The 17,570-nt window shown below is 45.6% G+C and overlaps 1 protein-coding gene across 1 annotated transcript in view; it reads left to right on the top strand.

The window, feature by feature from the left end:
• LOC128739779 (putative epidermal cell surface receptor) overlaps positions 1–17,570 on the top strand; it is a 68,865-nt gene that overhangs the window by 38,244 nt on the left and 13,051 nt on the right. Inside the window, exons 3-5 of the mRNA XM_053835281.1 lie at positions 4,607–4,820; positions 15,107–15,949; positions 16,114–16,866. Of these exons, the coding sequence (XP_053691256.1) occupies positions 4,607–4,820; positions 15,107–15,949; positions 16,114–16,866 (1,810 nt within the window). The remainder of the gene's footprint in view (positions 1–4,606; positions 4,821–15,106; positions 15,950–16,113; positions 16,867–17,570) is intronic.

Raw genomic sequence — 17,570 nt, 5'->3', positions numbered from 1 at the left:
ACTAAGGAACGTATCCCGGATGGTACCACGAAGAGGTAGAGATAGGTGTTGCTGACTAAGAGGCTGTGGAACCTCATGGTGGTTCTGGAGCGCATTATTCAGCCATTTACCATCCGACAAAGACATATTTTATTGTATACTTGCATCACCAACAATAAGCGCTTGTGAGAGCTGTGGAGAATACAGTTAATACTAAAGGTAAAATTTCAAATAGATTTAACAGTGCATAACAGATCGAATAGCGAAATGAGTATTATTCACTCATTCTCAAAGTAATGACATAACTCAGAGAAACGGGCATTGACGGAAATAAACGATCCCTTGTACACTAATAGAGCTGGCCGTATGTTGTAAAAAAAAAATATTTTGCATAACATTCTGTCTCTTGCACTCTGTCGAGTTGCCATTCTTGCTTCACTCGTGGAACAATGTTTGTAGGTGGCAGCACAGTATCCCTATCAACACCAATACTAATATCCTACGGGAGTTAAACAAACCATATATCGATCCCTTGCATGCAAGAAAGAGAAGCTTGTCAAACGCGCGAGCTTCCATTGCTAGAAAGAGAAGCCATATGAAGGGACAGAAAAGAAAACGAAAGTGCCGAAACTGCTTCTGCTGGATATTGTTGTGCAAGTAAGTCGTGTTTTTTCTCTGGAGTTTGCTGTTCGGATAAAATGGCGGATGGTAGTACCAAGCGTCACTACAAGAGCGAGTGTGTATCAAAATATATTCTCATCGAAAGTTGTCCTGCTTGCTGGTGTAAAGGTACGTTCATTTGTCCCAATATTTTGTTATTGTGATACATTTTGGTTACTACGTATGTTTGTTTTATAGGCAGAGAATAACTGGTTTATCGCTCTTCGTTTTTGTCAGTTATTTATGCGTATGCACAGTAATATTTTGATTCCCTGCATGGGATACCATGGCCTAGAAGATATGAGTGGAAACGGGGAGCTGTTTACAGAATGTTGTGGTAATAACAACATGGTTATTGGTGGATCGCTCTTTTCCCGTAGACCACCACATAAAATCACGTGGGTCTCCTGCGACGACCGCACAGAAAACCAAATGGACCACAGCTGCATAAGCCGAAACCGGCGAAGGAGCCTTCTCACACAACAAACGCAGCCCATCACCTTGTTATCGCAGAGATACATTTGCGCGTCGCACGTGTCCTACAACAGGAGGAGAAAGTTGAGTGCCGTTACGACGTCCACCGATTGGAATATCCTGAGCTGAAAAAGGGCTTACTCGAGCATCTTGAATCCCGAGCTTTGGAGTTGCCACCTGGTGGAACCGTCGAAGAGCAATGGAGCGGTATCAAGAACGCCCTTATCACGACCAGTGATGAAACCCTCGCCTTAGCGTGCAGCAGGTGGATGGAGCGGATTTCGAATGAAACTTGGAGGAAGATCGATGAGCAGAGAAGATAATTCACAGTCATGAGCTGTATATGAGGACACGCACGACTGCAAAACAACTTATTCACTTTGTTTTGATATACTCTAATCATGCATGCGATTTATTGTGAACTTTCTATTACGATATGTTATCTGGGCAGATCGATTAAGACAGCTACCCGTCAATGATACGACGCTAAATTGGAGAGGGTTGTTAAACTAGCTTGTAGGCGGGACAAGAGAGCCTGGAGTAACTCGCTAGCCGAACAAGGAGAAACCGCCGCCGTAAATGGTAATATCCATTTGTTGTACGATGTGTCTCGTCGCTTCAGTGGTGCCAGGATGAATACAAATGTGTCTCTAAAGGACAGAGCTGGGCAGCTACTGACTGTGACTGACCGTATAGAACAGCTTAAGTGATGGACTGAATATTTTGAACAACTCTTCCGAGTTTCAAATGTCAGGGACCAATAAACACAGTCCAACACAGTGCCAGGGATAAACTGCATTTCAGCCAAGATGCTCAAAGTAAACCAATCTTTGTCAGCCCAATTGATGCATCAGTAATATATGGAAAACGGCAATTTTCCACAATTGGTCAAAGTTCCTAAAGTAATTACCGTGGCATCACGACTCTATGTAATACTCCTAAAGTACTTTGTAAGGTAATCTCCAACGGGATCCAGGAGATGAACGATCTGACGCGTGACTCGCTCTCAGCGTTATAGTCTTACATGTACTACAGTCAATGTTACAGAAACTCATGGCAGTGAACGCTTCGTACAACTCCGTATGTTTGAGATGGGATGGTCACCGCGAACATCGTATTAGTAAGGAGATTCAAATTCTGTGGAAGCAGCACTCCGATGAACACCTGAATGACGCCAAAGCGGAGAACCGTAGCCGGCCCCAACGATAGGCGAAGTTAAGGAGGCCATCATACAGCTAAAGAACAAGTCAGCTGGGAAAGATGGCATCGGAGTGGAGCTTATTAATATGGGACTAGAAAAGCTGGCCGCTTGTATGCACCGGCTAATTGTAAGAATTTGAGATACGGAACAGCTACCAGAGAATTGGAAAGATGGGGTTATCTGGCCGATAGAAAGGGCGACTGTGAGAACTACCAAACGATCACCGTTCTCAATGCCGCCTATAAAGTGCTGTCCCAAATCATTTTCCACCGACTATCACCAATTGTGTAGGAACTTATAAAGCCGGCTTCGTCGGAGGTTGGTCTACAACGGATCAGATATTTACACTGCGGCAGATCCTCTGAAGGGCCGTGAATACAGAGTTCCCACGCACCACTTGTTCGTTGGCTTACGAAACATCTGGTGGTCAAACCAAGTCACTCTGCATACCAAAATCAGAGTTATCAACTCAAGCGTTGAATCTGTATTACCGTACGCCTGCGAAACGTGATGCGTCGCTGCGGAGACTAGGCAGAAACTGCAGGTGTTTATTAATCGTTGCCTGTGGTCACTCGTACGAGGGAGCCTGACAACCGGGTATCGGGGAACTCAATCGTCGATGTCATCTACGGCCTAACTAAGATAGCTAATTGAGTTCGATAAATTTACCATGGAAAGTAATTATATTAGCTTACTTGCAAACAAATTCAACGCTCTTAGGAGCAGCCTTCCGGCAGTTAACCGGCACATTCACCATGGCGGACGAAAACATGCGTGTAGGCATGTTTTTGAGTTCTTTCTTCGTTTTATTCACCAATTCCTCCTCAGTTTTCGCGACAAAATTGTTGGAGTAGATCTTGCGCTTCCGGTTTGCCCAGAAATTCTCGATGGGACGCAGCTGGGGGACGTTGGGCGAGATCCCCGACTTCGATATTCAGCCGCTTATCTTCTCCAACGATCGCTTCGAGAAGGGGGCCGACGCCAGATCCGGCTAGAACACCGCGTCTTCGCCCTTATGGTATTTCTTGATGAACGACGCAACCTCCGGCAAGCACTTCGTATTATAAATTTTCCGGTTCACGGCCAGCCCGGAGCGAAAGAAGAGCGGCTTTGACATCCCCTTCTCACTGATTGTCAGCCACAGCATCATCTTCTTGGGGAACGTTGTGTGTGAAAGGAACTTCACCTCAGACCTCACTTCCTTCATGGGGGAAGTAAAATACGAAGTGCCCTGCCAGTCGTTGCCATCCAGCATGAGATAGGTCTTGTCGTCCATCACCACGGACGGTCATCGGCCGTCCGGAACCAGGCTTTCTTTCGATCGCCGTTTTCGCCATGGGCCTCCAAACCGATTTTAATTTCAAGACCACCATTGGAAAGCTGAGAAAAATGCTATAAGAAACATTCATCAAATTAGATGTGCAATTTTTTGGTAAAGGCAAAATTGCTTATGCTATGTATAAAGAGGAACTTGAAAGTTTTATCAGTAGGAAGTTTTATCAGTATTTATTCTAAAGAACTCGCGTGGTTTGACAATAAAGCAAAGCATTGTTCGTTTACCATTCAATAGCTCAAACCGGGTTTTTATCACAATAAAAGTATAGGTATCAAATTATAAATCAGGTAGGTTCATTGTCCACAAAACAGACTGAATGCGCACCCACAAATACAACAATATTTCGCAAACCCACTGCCTCGTATGAGTTACTGATTTATCATCAAGTTTCTCAGTTGTTCGTACTATTGTAAGACAACGCATTTTGCATACAAATTGGAAACAAGTATGCAAATTTATGCCTTACCATCGCAAACACCAATTGTCATCACCATGCAAACGTTTTATTTTCTTTCCTAAATGGCACTAGTTGATGCCACCAGTTACTACTTGCGTTACCAACTCAACGGAAATGATTTGATGCATTTCGGATTGTCAAGTGAATTTAAATCATAACCTTTAAAACAATCACTGAAATTGCTCGAACCAGGTTGGCTTTACTTCTTGGGAACACAAAACCGCATTCAACTTCCGATATTCGGAAGAAAAAAAAACGATTTTAGCGTGAACATGTAGTGTTTGTATGTTTATCATAAACATGAATATTTAGTTCAGGAGTAATTTAAGATCTAATATCTTGGCCTCCGGTCAAACACTTCAAAAGAACAGATCAAGATGTACATATCACACGCTCAGCTAGAACGGTATTCCGACAACCTATTAATAACTGGGAGAATTAATCCGCTTAGTTTGAACTGTAAAACAACTATTACCTACGTGCTTGTCTTCACTTTCAGACGAACCAGACCGTGGACCGGGACTGCGAGGAACGGTGCACCTGCGAGGAGGACGGCAAATGGCGCTGCGAACCGCGCTGTGCGAGGCCATTCGTGAAACGGGGGAAAACGCTACCGGACCCGAGCTGCTTCGAAAGCCCCTCCAAGACGGACGAATGCTGTGCCATGCTGGTATGCGGCAGTGCGTCGGAGCGGCTTGTCGATGGACGATCGGGTAAGAATATATTAGAATTGATTATTAAATGACGTACTCCATGGGCAACAGATAGGGTAACATTTCCTTACGCACCTAATATACCTGAGTTTATCGCATCTGACACAAGTATGCCTGTAATTGGTTTGAACATGGAAAAAGTTCATGAAAAAATAATTTCGTTAGATGTATCGAAAGGATCGGGACCGGATGGAATACCGAACTCCTTGCTAAAATATTGTGTGGATGGTTTTCTACTTCCGCTTTTCATTCTATTCAACGCATCTTTGACATCTAGAATTTTTCCAGACATCTGAAAAATATCTCATATTGTACCAATTCACAAGAATGGCTCGAAGATATCAGTTGTAAATTATAGAGCGTTTTCTATTTTGTCGGCAACACCGAAGATGTTTGAAAGTATGGTGTACGATCATGCATATACATGGAGCGAGCCCTCTTATCCTAAACTGTCACCACGGTTTCCTCAAAAAACGCTCAACAGTGACTAATCTAACGTAATTCGCGTCTAAGACAGTGCAATGGATGTCAGATGGCTTCCAAGTTGATTCCGTTTATGCACTGTATAATGTACAGTGTACATGTATATCCATTTAGCTCGAAAAAATGTTTCGGAACTTTCATTTCTCAGTGGAACAATTTTTGATGCACCAGCTGGAGTTCGTCATTCGAAAATTCACTTCGTTATAAACAAGGTTTCTTTCGTTTATCATGGACAGACAGCAATTATTTACAAAAATCTATGCATGTATTCTTCGAGCCGTATGCAAGAGCTACCCAACTACTATAAAAAAGTGGAAAATGGTTTGAATCACAGCTCAAAATTTCAAGTAGTTACTCCGAGCGATCAGCAGATTCTCTTCGTCATACTCAAAACTAGAAGAAAAACCAAGAGGACTTCTATTTTTTGGCACATAGTGAAAAATAGTAATTTTCTAATATATTCTTTTCCACGATAGCGAAGGGAAAATCCATAAATATCAATACCAGGTTAATTTGAATGTAATTCGCATCAAAATTGGTTATAATGCTAGTTTCTTGTCTATATGTCTGGAAAGTAGACGAAGACCCGCCGTAGATGAACCCATCCAGCACCCTACAGATAAATGTTTTGCTTAATCAGAAATTTCTTAGCGAACTTCGACAGTTCCATATGCTTGAAAATGTCTGCCAACTTTTCCATTCCGGTTGCCGTATAAAACTCCTACCCAAGAAGCAGTTTTAAATCTGCCTTAACATATCGTCCATCACGACGCAATCGATCTTCTCTAGTATTGCCGTGTAACGCTTTCGGGATCGTATTATGCCCGTCATGTTTTGTTTATCGTCGTGATTTGGAGACACTGCCTGTCCATAAGAATGGTAGTTGCCGGAATGTTAAGAACTACAGAGGTATTACAAGCCTATCTGCTAGAGGTAGCTTTTTGAAATTATCGTTAGCGCCACAGTCCTCAATCGTACTAAGAACTACATATCTATCTACTAGCCCGGTCGGTCTTAACTAATTTACTCGATTTCATTTCCTCTTGCATCGCGCAATTGGAAGAAAAAGCACAAGTGGACGCAGTATACACAGATTTGAAGGCTGCATTCGACCGGATTGACACCGGATCCTAATACGAAAACTGCAGCGTCTAGGAGCTTCGCAATGACTACTATGGCTTGGCTCAATTTATTCGATAGAGTTTTGCGAGTCAAGCTAGAATCTACCGTTTCATCCCTGTTTACTAACATATCTAGTGTTACCCAAGGAAGCAATATGGGTCCTTTACTTTTCATCCCATTCTTTGACGACGTTGCGATACTACTTAAAGCCCACAATTAGCCTCTAGTTGCAGAGTACCATTTGCACAAGATAATTTTAACCTTGAATACAATTAGGGTAGACGGTCCTTTAGTTGTGGTAGTACCAACCAGTAGTGGTGGAAACTCGAATTATTCCATATTTTTGGCAGATTTTGGTACAAGTTTGATAAGTATCGAACTACCAGTACCAGTATGGTTTGGTAAGTATCAAACTTGTACCAAAATCTGCAAAAATAATGGAATATTTCAGGTTTCTACCACTACTGGTACCACCACAACTACTGGAGCGTCTACCCTGGAACAACAACTACTTCTCTATGGATTCTGAGGTCTGTTTTACCTAATCCATTATTTAAGTGTACACTCAGGAAAGTTCCTACACAAATACGGTGACCACGACACAAAGTGCGTACACTACTTCTAATGATAAAATATTTTATACAAACAACTGGCTCTATTGAACTCAGAAAATTCGAATGCGAAAAACTTAAGTAAAATAAAATACACGTACTTTAATTTATTAACTTTATTAAAATCCTTATCTTGTAATATCATACTAGACTTATACTTATCATAGTCATATACTTATCATATTTAGTAAACGTTAATCAATCGATGTGTTCGGGTGATGGGAGTCGGGAGCCGGTTCTCACTGCTGGCTTTCGCTAATAACCCGTAGGCGCCGGTCCTCCCTGTGATGGACTCCAAGTTGTTCCCGTTGACCAACCCCAAGCGGTTACTGTTAACTGGCTCGAAGATGCTGCCATTGACGAATCCGATGACGTTGCCAGTGGTGGATTCCGAACCGTTGTCAAAGATTCATTCCGAACCGTTGTCATTGACGGATACCACGCTGGTGCCATTGACGGAGCAGTAGATGTTGCCGGTGACGGACCCTGTTGCCCATGCCAACAGCAATATGGACCTCGATGCCATTGGTTCATGCACCCATCCCATTGCGAATGGTTCGTGCACGGGTAATAACCCGTAGGCGCCGGTCCTCCCTGTGATGGACTCCAAGTTGTTCCCGTTGACCAACCCCAAGGGTTTACTGTTAACTGGCTCGAAGATGCTGCCATTGACGAATCCGATGACGTTGCCAGTGGCGGATTCCGAACCGTTGCCAAAGATTCATTCCGAACCGTTGTCATTGACGGATACCACGCTGGTGCCATTGACGGAGCAGTAGATGTTGCCGGTGACGGACCTTGTTGCCCATGCCAACAGCAATATGGACCTCGATGCCATTGGTTCATGCACCCATCCCATTCCGAATGGTTCGTGCACAAACGCCGTTGCCAATGGCAGCACCGACGCCGTTTTGAAACCGGTGGACCACGAGGTGTTGCTACTGGTGGACCTTGAGGCGTTGCTACTGATGGACCGGGAGGCGTTGCCGCTGTCGTCATTAATGGATACCAAGGTGCTGCCATTGGCGGAGGCCAAAATGATGCCGGTGGCGGAGGCCAAAATGATGCCGGTGGCGGAACCCATTGCGGCAGGCTGTACCCTATCCCTGTTGGAATCCACGGCGGACCACGATGTGTTGCCAATGGCGGACCTTGAGGCGTTTGTACTGATGGACCATGAGGTGTTGCCACTGACAGACATCTTGTTGCTACTGACGGACTTTGAGTTGTTGCCACTGATGGACCTTGAGGTGTTGCCACTGGCGGACCTTGAGGCATCGTTTTTGGCGAATCCCGAAGTGTTGCTACTGACGGACCACGAGTTGTTGCCACTGACGGACCACGAGGTTTTGCCACTGACGGATCACGAGGTGTTGCCACTGGCGGACCTTGAGGTGTTGATATTGGTGAACCTTGAAGTGTTGCTATTGATAGACCTTGAGGTGTTGCCACTGACGGACCTTGAGGTGTTGCCACTGGCGGACCTTGAGATGTTGCCATTGGTGGACCTTGAAGTGTTGCTATTGGTAGACCTTGAGGCATTGTTTTTGGCGAATCCCAAAGTGTTGCTACTGACGGACCACGAGTTGTTGCCACTGACGGACCACGAGGTTTTGCCACTGACGGATCACGAGGTGTTGCCACTGGCGGACCTTGAGGTGTTGATATTGTTGGACCTTGAAGTGTTGCCATTGGTAGACCTTGAGGCATTGTTTTTGGCGAATCCCGAAGTGTTGCTACTGACGGACCTTGAGGTGTTGCCACTGATGGACCTTGAGGTGTTGCCACTGGCGGACCTTGAGGCATCGTTTTTGGCGAATCCCGAAGTGTTGCTACTGACGGACCACGAATTGTTGCCACTGACGGACCACGAGGTTTTGCCACTGACGGATCACGAGGTGTTGCTACTGACGGACCTTGAGTTGTTGATATTGGTAGACCTTGAAGTGTTGCCATTGGTAGACCTTGAGGCATCGTTTTTGGCGAATCCCGAAGTATTGCTACTGACGGACCTTGAGGTGTTGCCACTGATGGACCTTGAGGTGTTGCCACTGGCGGACCTTGAGGCATCGTTTTTGGCGAATCCCGAAGTGTTGCTACTGACGGACCACGAGTTGTTGCCACTGACGGACCACGAGGTTTTGCCACTGGCGGACCTTGAGGCATCGTTTTTGGCGAATCCCGAAGTGTTGCTACTGACGGACCACGAGTTGTTGCCACTGACGGACCACGAGGTTTTGCCACTGACGGATCACGAGGTGTTGCCACTGGCGGACCTTGAGGTGTTGATATTGGTGAACCTTGAAGTGTTGCCATTGGTAGACCTTGAGGCATCGTTTTTGGCGAATCCCGAAGTGTTGCTACTGACGGACCTTGAGGTGTTGCCACTGGCGGACCTTGAGGCATCGTTTTTGGCGAATCCCGAAGTGTAGCTACTGACGGACCACGAGTTGTTGCCACTGACGGACCACGAGGTTTTGCCACTGGCGGACCTTGAGGCATCGTTTTTGGCGAATCCCGAAGTGTTGCTACTGACGGACCACGAGTTGTTGCCACTGACGGACCACGAGGTTTTGCCACTGACGGATCACGAGGTGTTGCCACTGACGGACCTTGAGTTGTTGATATTGGTAGACCTAAAAGTGTTGCCATTGGTAGACCTTGAGGCATCGTTTTTGGCGAATCCCGAAGTGTTGCTACTGACGGACCTTGAGGTGTTGCCACTGATGGACCTTGAGGTGTTGCCACTGGCGGACCTTGAGGCATCGTTTTTGGCGAATCCCGAAGTGTTGCTACTGATGGACCACGAGTTGTTGCCACTGACGGACCACGAGGTTTTGCCACTGACGGATCACGAGGTGTTGCCACTGGCGGACCTTGAGGTGTTGATATTGTTGGACCTTGAAGTGTTGCCATTGGTAGACCTTGAGGCATTGTTTTTGGCGAATCCCGAAGTGTTGCTACTGACGGACCTTGAGTTGTTGATATTGGTGGACCTTGAGGTGTTACCACTGGCGTACTTTGAGATGTTGCCATTGGTGGACCTTGAAGTGTTGCCATTGGTAGACCTTGAGGCATAGTTTTTGGCGAATCCCGAAGTGTTGCTACTGACGGACCACGAGGTGTTGCCACTGGCGGATCTAGAGATGTTGATATTGATGGACCTTGCAGTGTTGCCATTGGTAGACCTTGAGGCATCGTTTTTGGCGAATCCCGAAGTGTTGCTAGTGACGGACCACGAGGTGTTGCTACTGACGGACCACAAGGTGTTGCCGCTGGCAGACCTTGGGGTGTTGCCATTGGTGGACCTTGAGGCATCGTTTTTGGCGAATCCCGAAGTGTTGCTACTGACGGACCACGAGGTGTTGCTACTGATGAACCTTGAGGTGTTGCCACTGGCGGATCTTGAGATGTTGATATTGGTGGACCTTGAAGTGTTGCCATTGGTAGACCTTGAGGCATCGTTTTTGGCGAATCCCGAAGTGTTGCTAGTGACGGACCACGAGGTGTTGCTACTGACGGACCACAAGGTGTTGCCGCTGGCAGACCTTGGAGTGTTGCCATTGGTGGACCTTGAAGTGTTACCATTGGTAGACCTTGAGGCATCGGTTTTGGCGAATCCAGAAGCGTTGTTACCGACGGACCACAAGGTGTTGCCACTGGCGGACCTTGAGGTGTTGATATTGGTGAACCTTGAAGTGTTGCTATTGATAGACCTTGAGGTGTTGCCACTGACGGACCTTGAGGTGTTGCCACTGGCGGACCTTGAGATGTTGCCATTGGTGGACCTTGAAGTGTTGCTATTGGTAGACCTTGAGGCATTGTTTTTGGCGAATCCCAAAGTGTTGCTACTGACGGACCACGAGTTGTTGCCACTGACGGACCACGAGGTTTTGCCACTGACGGATTACGAGGTGTTGCCACTGGCGGACCTTGAGGTGTTGATATTGTTGGACCTTGAAGTGTTGCCATTGGTAGACCTTGAGGCATTGTTTTTGGCGAATCCCGAAGTGTTGCTACTGACGGACCTTGAGTTGTTGATATTGGTGGACCTTGAGGTGTTACCACTGGCGTACTTTGAGATGTTGCCATTGGTGGACCTTGAAGTGTTGCCATTGGTAGACCTTGAGGCATAGTTTTTGGCGAATCCCGAAGTGTTGCTACTGACGGACCACGAGGTGTTGCCAGTGATGGACCTTGAGGTGTTGCCACTGGCGGATCTTGAGATGTTGATATTGGTGGACCTTGCAGTGTTGCCATTGGTAGACCTTGAGGCATCGTTTTTGGCGAATCCCGAAGTGTTGCTAGTGACGGACCACGAGGTGTTGCTACTGACGGACCACAAGGTGTTGCCGCTGGCAGACCTTGGGGTGTTGCCATTGGTGGACCTTGAGGCATCGTTTTTGGCGAATCCCGAAGTGTTGCTAGTGACGGACCACGAGGTGTTGCTACTGACGGACCACAAAGTGTTGCCGCTGGCAGACCTTGGGGTGTTGCCATTGGTGGACCTTGAAGTGTTACCATTGGTAGACCTTGAGGCATCGGTTTTGGCGAATCCAGAAGCGTTGTTACCGACGGACCACAAGGTGTTGCCACTGACGGACCTTGAGGTGTTTCCACTGGCGGACCTTGAGGTGTTGCTATTGGCGAATCCAGAAATATTGCTGCTGGCACAGCACACAGTATTAACAATGGCGGATCTCGAGGCATTGCTATTGATGGATCACAAGGTGTTGCACCTTGAGGCATCGTTTTTGGCAAATCCCGAAGTGTTGCTACTGACGGACCACTAGGGGTTGTCTGTGACGAACCTTGAGGTGTTGCTATTGGCGAATCCAGAAATGTTGCTACTGGCAGAGCACACAGTGTTAACAATGGCGGATCTCGAGGCATTGCTACTGATGGATCACAAGGTGTTGCCACTGGCGGACCTTGAGGTGTTGACATTGGTAAATCTTGAAGTATTGCCAATGGTAGACCTTGAGGCATCGTTTTTGGCAAATCCCGAAGTGTTGCTGCTGACGGACCACGAGGTGTTGTCACTGACGGACTTTGAGGTGTTGCTATTAGCGCATCCAGAAATGTTGCTACTGGCAGAGGACTCAGTGTAAACAATGGCTGATCTCGAGGAATTGCTGTTGATGGATCACAAGGTGTTGCCTCTGGCGCACCTTGAGGTATTGATATTGGTGGACCTTGAAGTGTTGCCAATGGTAGACCTTGCGGCATTGTTTTTAACAAATCCCGAAGTCCTGCTAGTGACGGACCACGAGGTGATGTCACTGACGGACCTTGAGGTATTGCTATTGGCGAATCCAGAAATGCTTCTACTGGCAGAGCACACAGTGTTAACAATGGCGGATCTCGAGGTGTTGCCACTGACGGACCTTGAGGCGTAGCTATTGGCGAATCCCCAAATGTTGCTACTGGCAGAGCACAAAGTGTTACCAATGGCGGATCTCGAGGCATTGCTACTGATGGATCACAAGGTGTTGCCACTGACAGAAATCGCGTTGTTGCTGCTGACGGACCTTGAGGTGTTGCCACTGGCGGACCTTGAGGTGTTGATATTGGTGGACCTTGAAGTGTTGCCATTGATATACCTTGAGGCATTGTTTTTGGCGAATCCCGAAGTGTTGCCACTGACGGACCTCGAGGCGTTGCTACTGATGAACCACAAGGTGTTGCCATTGGCGGACTTCGAGATGTTGCCACTAGCGGACCTTGAGGTATTGCCGTTTGTAGGCCTTCAGGTGTTGCCATTGGTAGACTTTGAAGTGTCGCTACCGGCGAGTCCCGAAGTGTAGCCATTGGCAGACTTTGAGATGTTCCCATTGGCGGGTTTCGAGGTGGCGTCGTCGGCTGACCTGATTGTGCCGCAAGCCATACGTCTGCTCTTTGAATCGATTGTCCCACGAACTGCAGTAGCGGCAAATTCTCGTCGTTTTCAGTGATTTTGACAATACTCCACTCCGTCGATACAACTGAAAAACAAAAAAAAAATTAAAATCTTCGCTTAATTTGCTTTTTTACTCTATTTTAATGAGATGAACTCATTGAAAAAATTCAAAATTTTATTTTGCATCTTTTAAGGGTTGACCACTCAAAAATTAAGACACAAAAATCCTGATAGAAAAAACTTATGCTTTTCAATGCACCAGGTTTCATCTTTGTTATAATGCCATTATTTCTCATTTCTTACCATAGATAATTCATATGAACTTATCCCGAACACGGCCCGTCATCCATTGACTTGACCATCTGTTTTCACACAGATTTGGTCCCTAATTTCCCTTTCCCCTTGACTTCCTTTGCTCGTCGCTCGCAGTTCCAATCTTCTTCAATTACTTCTTTACAAGCGACAGGTATTCGAATTACGAAGTTCAGCAGTTGAAAATTGCTTGCTAAACGAAAAAAAATTTCACCAACTTCTTTTAATTTTGCACTGACGATAGTCCATCAAACGAGGTATCGGGGTAACCCGGGTATAACCGACACTGTGGGTAATACCGACACCCCTCGATTTTTAAGTTATAAGCTGTTTTTTGCAAATCGTCTAATGCATTCTGTTTACACTTGTTATTTTCTACGGTTCGAGTCAAATCTTGTCCCGGAACTTCTCCAAAACAACAGTCTTGCGGTACGTTACATCGCTTGTAACAAAGCAATCCTGTTTCACCAAGTAATTCTCGTAGTTTCCTTGAGCGTTTCTTTGCCTTCAAATTTAGTTCTGCATTACGGTCCGCTACAATTTGTGCTTTCAAACTTCTCAAACTAGCCGTATATGCTTTCCGGACCTAAGAATGCGAAACTTCTGCCATTTTCGCTGCGTCTCTTGAGGACAACCTTGGGTTCCGTTTGAAAAGTGTCACCACTTCCGAATGAGTTTCGAGATCAAATGCCTTCGCTTTTCTGCCGATTGCCTTCTAGCTTTTCGATCGATGATCAGCTGTTCTACAAATCGTTTCAAAATCTCATACCACATAGATTTGTAAATAATTCAACAATTCAACCAAATAATGAGCGGATAGTCCGGGATTTTCGTTGCAAGCGTGTCGGATCGATTTGCGACACGTTTGACGACAAATACCTGCCGCGATTCTTACGTTACGTTCATCAGTAAAATGTTGAAATGTTTTACTTACAAAACAAGTACCTAAATGAAGCATTTTTCACATGTCCGGCTTTTTTTCGAATTCAGCCTTTATTTAATTTCGCTTGAACTCTCAACACATAATCATTCCTTGCACACTTTAAAGCTTTTAAAAGCTTTTAAAACTTTCTTCACGATTCTCAATTGGAGATGTATACCCGTTCCAATTTGCCTGCAGATATAATCATACAGGCACATTCCTAATTGGCCCAATTTTCATTATTCCCATTTGCACCATTCAAGTCTAATAAGACGTTATCCTACCTCAGTCATAACAAATTACCGACATCAACGTCAGCGATAGCAGCGAGCTGCTTCATTCGACAGCCAACATTTGCAGCAAAAAAAAAATGGAAATAGCTTTACCGCTCAGCCCTGCAGCAATCGATAAATTTTACTCTTGCACATGGACGAACGATTTGCAATCGATTGTTATCTAATCGGATTAAGTCACCTCAGAAGTGTATGCAACCCTGCCGGCTAACTGGCGTAGAAAGAGGGGCCACTTGTCTGGACCAACCGAGAGGACCCCAACAGCAAAGCACGAAGATGTGTAAAAATCGGAAAATTGGAATTGCAAATGAATATTTTCTTTTGCTCTATCGTGTCTTCCTCGTATGAAAGCTGCTAACGAAGCTGCAGAGCTGTTATAGATTTGGCGCAACAAAGCTAGATGAGAGGAGGATCCAACAAAGCCAAGGCAAACTACTACTTTTTTTAGCCTTTTATTAGCATTTAATTTATCCGTTCGAAGTGATGAATGGAATTAGCGGGGAGGGACCGTGATTGAGGCGGTTAAGATTACGCCATTCTACGTGGTAAATAATTACATAAACGTTTAAATTCGAAGCACATTTTTGGTTCATTTGGTCACGACATAAAATAGTTATTTTAACATGTGTTTACTTCTATTACAGAACATATCGGCAATTCTACGGACAAAATCCCGACGACATCGACAGCGATCGTCACGAGTTGCATTTATCGCAATCAATCGTACAACGTCAACGCGAAGGTGGAGATTGGTTGCGAGAAGATCTGCACCTGTAACAGTGAAGGTGAACTAGATTGCGTGCCCCGATGTCCTACTATGAACGAGACCCGCTCCGAGCACTGCGTAACCGTTCCTGATCCTAACGATGCCTGCTGCAATCGGGAGTTTTGTGACGTGATTCTCGATGACCACGAACAGAACAGTGCACTAATGATGGTAGCGCCGCCATCGTCTACAACCACCACAGCCACCAGTACCGATAAGAACGATTTTATTGGAGAATTCGATCAGTGCGAGTACAAGGGGAAAATGTACACCAAAAAGCAACAATTTCACGATGAATGTAATGCCTTGTGCTTGTGTACAGACGCCGGGGTACACTGTGCCAAAATTGAATGTCCCTCGCACTTTGGCTTGGATGTTCTCGATCCCCATTGTCTACGCTGGGAACCGGATCCAGCAACATTTCGCGCGATCGCACCACGCTGCTGCCCAGAACGCATGAGGTGTGTAGATAATGGAACTTGTATATTCAAAGGTCAGCCTTTTGACAATTGGTCGGAGATTCCAAGCAATTTAACCGGTTGTGATCAGCATTGCTATTGTGAATCGGGAAAGGTAGAATGTCGACCTGCTTGTCCTCCCGTTCCGGCGATGCCTCCACCCAGCTTGCCTTGCAATCCGAGAATGGCACGGCTGGCTCCGCTTCCTGATGACGACTGCTGCAAACATTGGACCTGCTCCAGCGGGGAGCCAGCGTTAACGGGTATGTGATAGCTTACAAAGTTACAAAGCTACAATTTTCTTCACCTTAGTTTGCCTTCCTCTAGCATAGAAACATATTTCACATCTATTTGTTTCCTATCACAATCGTTGCATGCTATCCTTCCATTCCATGCTCATAACATCATATTGATCACCACTTTACAGGTAATGACGTTCTCAAACCGCTCCTGATGCCAGATACTATCAATCAATTTCTCCCGACAAAGTCACCGAAAAGCGATAAAGGAGAGAAGCCAAAACCGGAAAAAGAAGCAGAAACCTCAAAAGATAGCCCACATGTTCCGTTCTATCCAACCATCGACGGAAAACCCCCAAAAGTGCCACAAGAGAAACCCCATAAAAAATACCCCAAAGAGGATGCGAAGAAAGATCACTACAACAACATTTTCACTGGCAACGAACAATCTGCGCCCGGTGACCAAAAGTACGAGTATGGGGGCTACGACGATGCACCGAAACCCGCTACACTGGGAGTGCAGCGTCCAGGGCCACCCGGATATTACGGTCCGGAAATTAAACCCGGCTACAACGATTACAATCCATACATCCACGTAGGCGGTCCCCCAGGAACCGTACCGTTACCGCCCGGAGGTCAGTTGCCGCATCATCCGCTGGATAAGCAACTGATCAACGCGTTAGGGCCGAACCCCCAGAGCATTCCACCCAACATTCGCATCGAACAATTGCTTCAGCAAATTCATGCCCAAGACCCCAATCCTGGCCCCATCCTGCACGGTCAAAACATCAACAGCAATCCTTACCCGCATCAACATCAACCGATTGTACCACCCCAGACAACTCATCAAACGGCGGCCGCCGCCAACGGTATCAACTACAATCAGTACGGTGAGCCGTTAGACATTGGACCTCCGCCACATCCCGCACAACAAGCACCAGGTTCATACATTTGCACGCACCATTCTATTGTTCTTTACATAACTGTCGTTGTTTGTGTTTTTGGTTGCTTTTGTTTTCGGGCACTACAGAGCTTCTGAAGCACTAATTTTCCAAATTATAGCAAGTTTCTATTCGGAGCTTCACCGCACGGTTTCTGTTCATTCTTCTTTTCCGTTATAAATATATATATTTTGTACGTAAATAACATTTTGTAGGTTTAATTTTTAAACTTTTTAAATTTTTTTAACATTATGAATAATAATAACATTAATAGGAACTTGAAAATCTTCAGAAACAACTTCAGGATGACTTTGAGTGTCCACATACATGAGACATAAAAGCAGAAAGTATTCACATTAAACTTTGCTACCAAAAACACAAACAAGATATGCAGCTCCATATAGCATCTATTGCCGATTGTCTTCATCAGCTCGGATTAAGACCATTGGCGAAACTAGCGTTCATTTCTAGGGGGGGGGGGGGGGGGGCTATAGCCCCCGGCATTTTTTCGACCTTTTTATTTCCTTGGCATATTAAAATTAAATGTACATTGATGCATGGGAACTTTAAGTAGTGACGCATATTAGTTTTTATTATGTAAAGTTATCTAACTATAGTTTTTTCTTAAATTTAAAAATCCAGCTCAATTTTTCTAGGGGGGGCTAAATGTCTCCTAGGGGGGCTTAGCCCCCTAGCCCCCCCCA

Source organism: Sabethes cyaneus, chromosome 3 (genome assembly GCF_943734655.1).
Source record: "Sabethes cyaneus chromosome 3, idSabCyanKW18_F2, whole genome shotgun sequence".
NCBI classification, from domain to species: domain Eukaryota; kingdom Metazoa; phylum Arthropoda; class Insecta; order Diptera; family Culicidae; genus Sabethes; species Sabethes cyaneus.
Note: the sequence above shows the minus strand (reverse complement) of the source record. Positions and strands in the feature narration are given on the sequence as shown.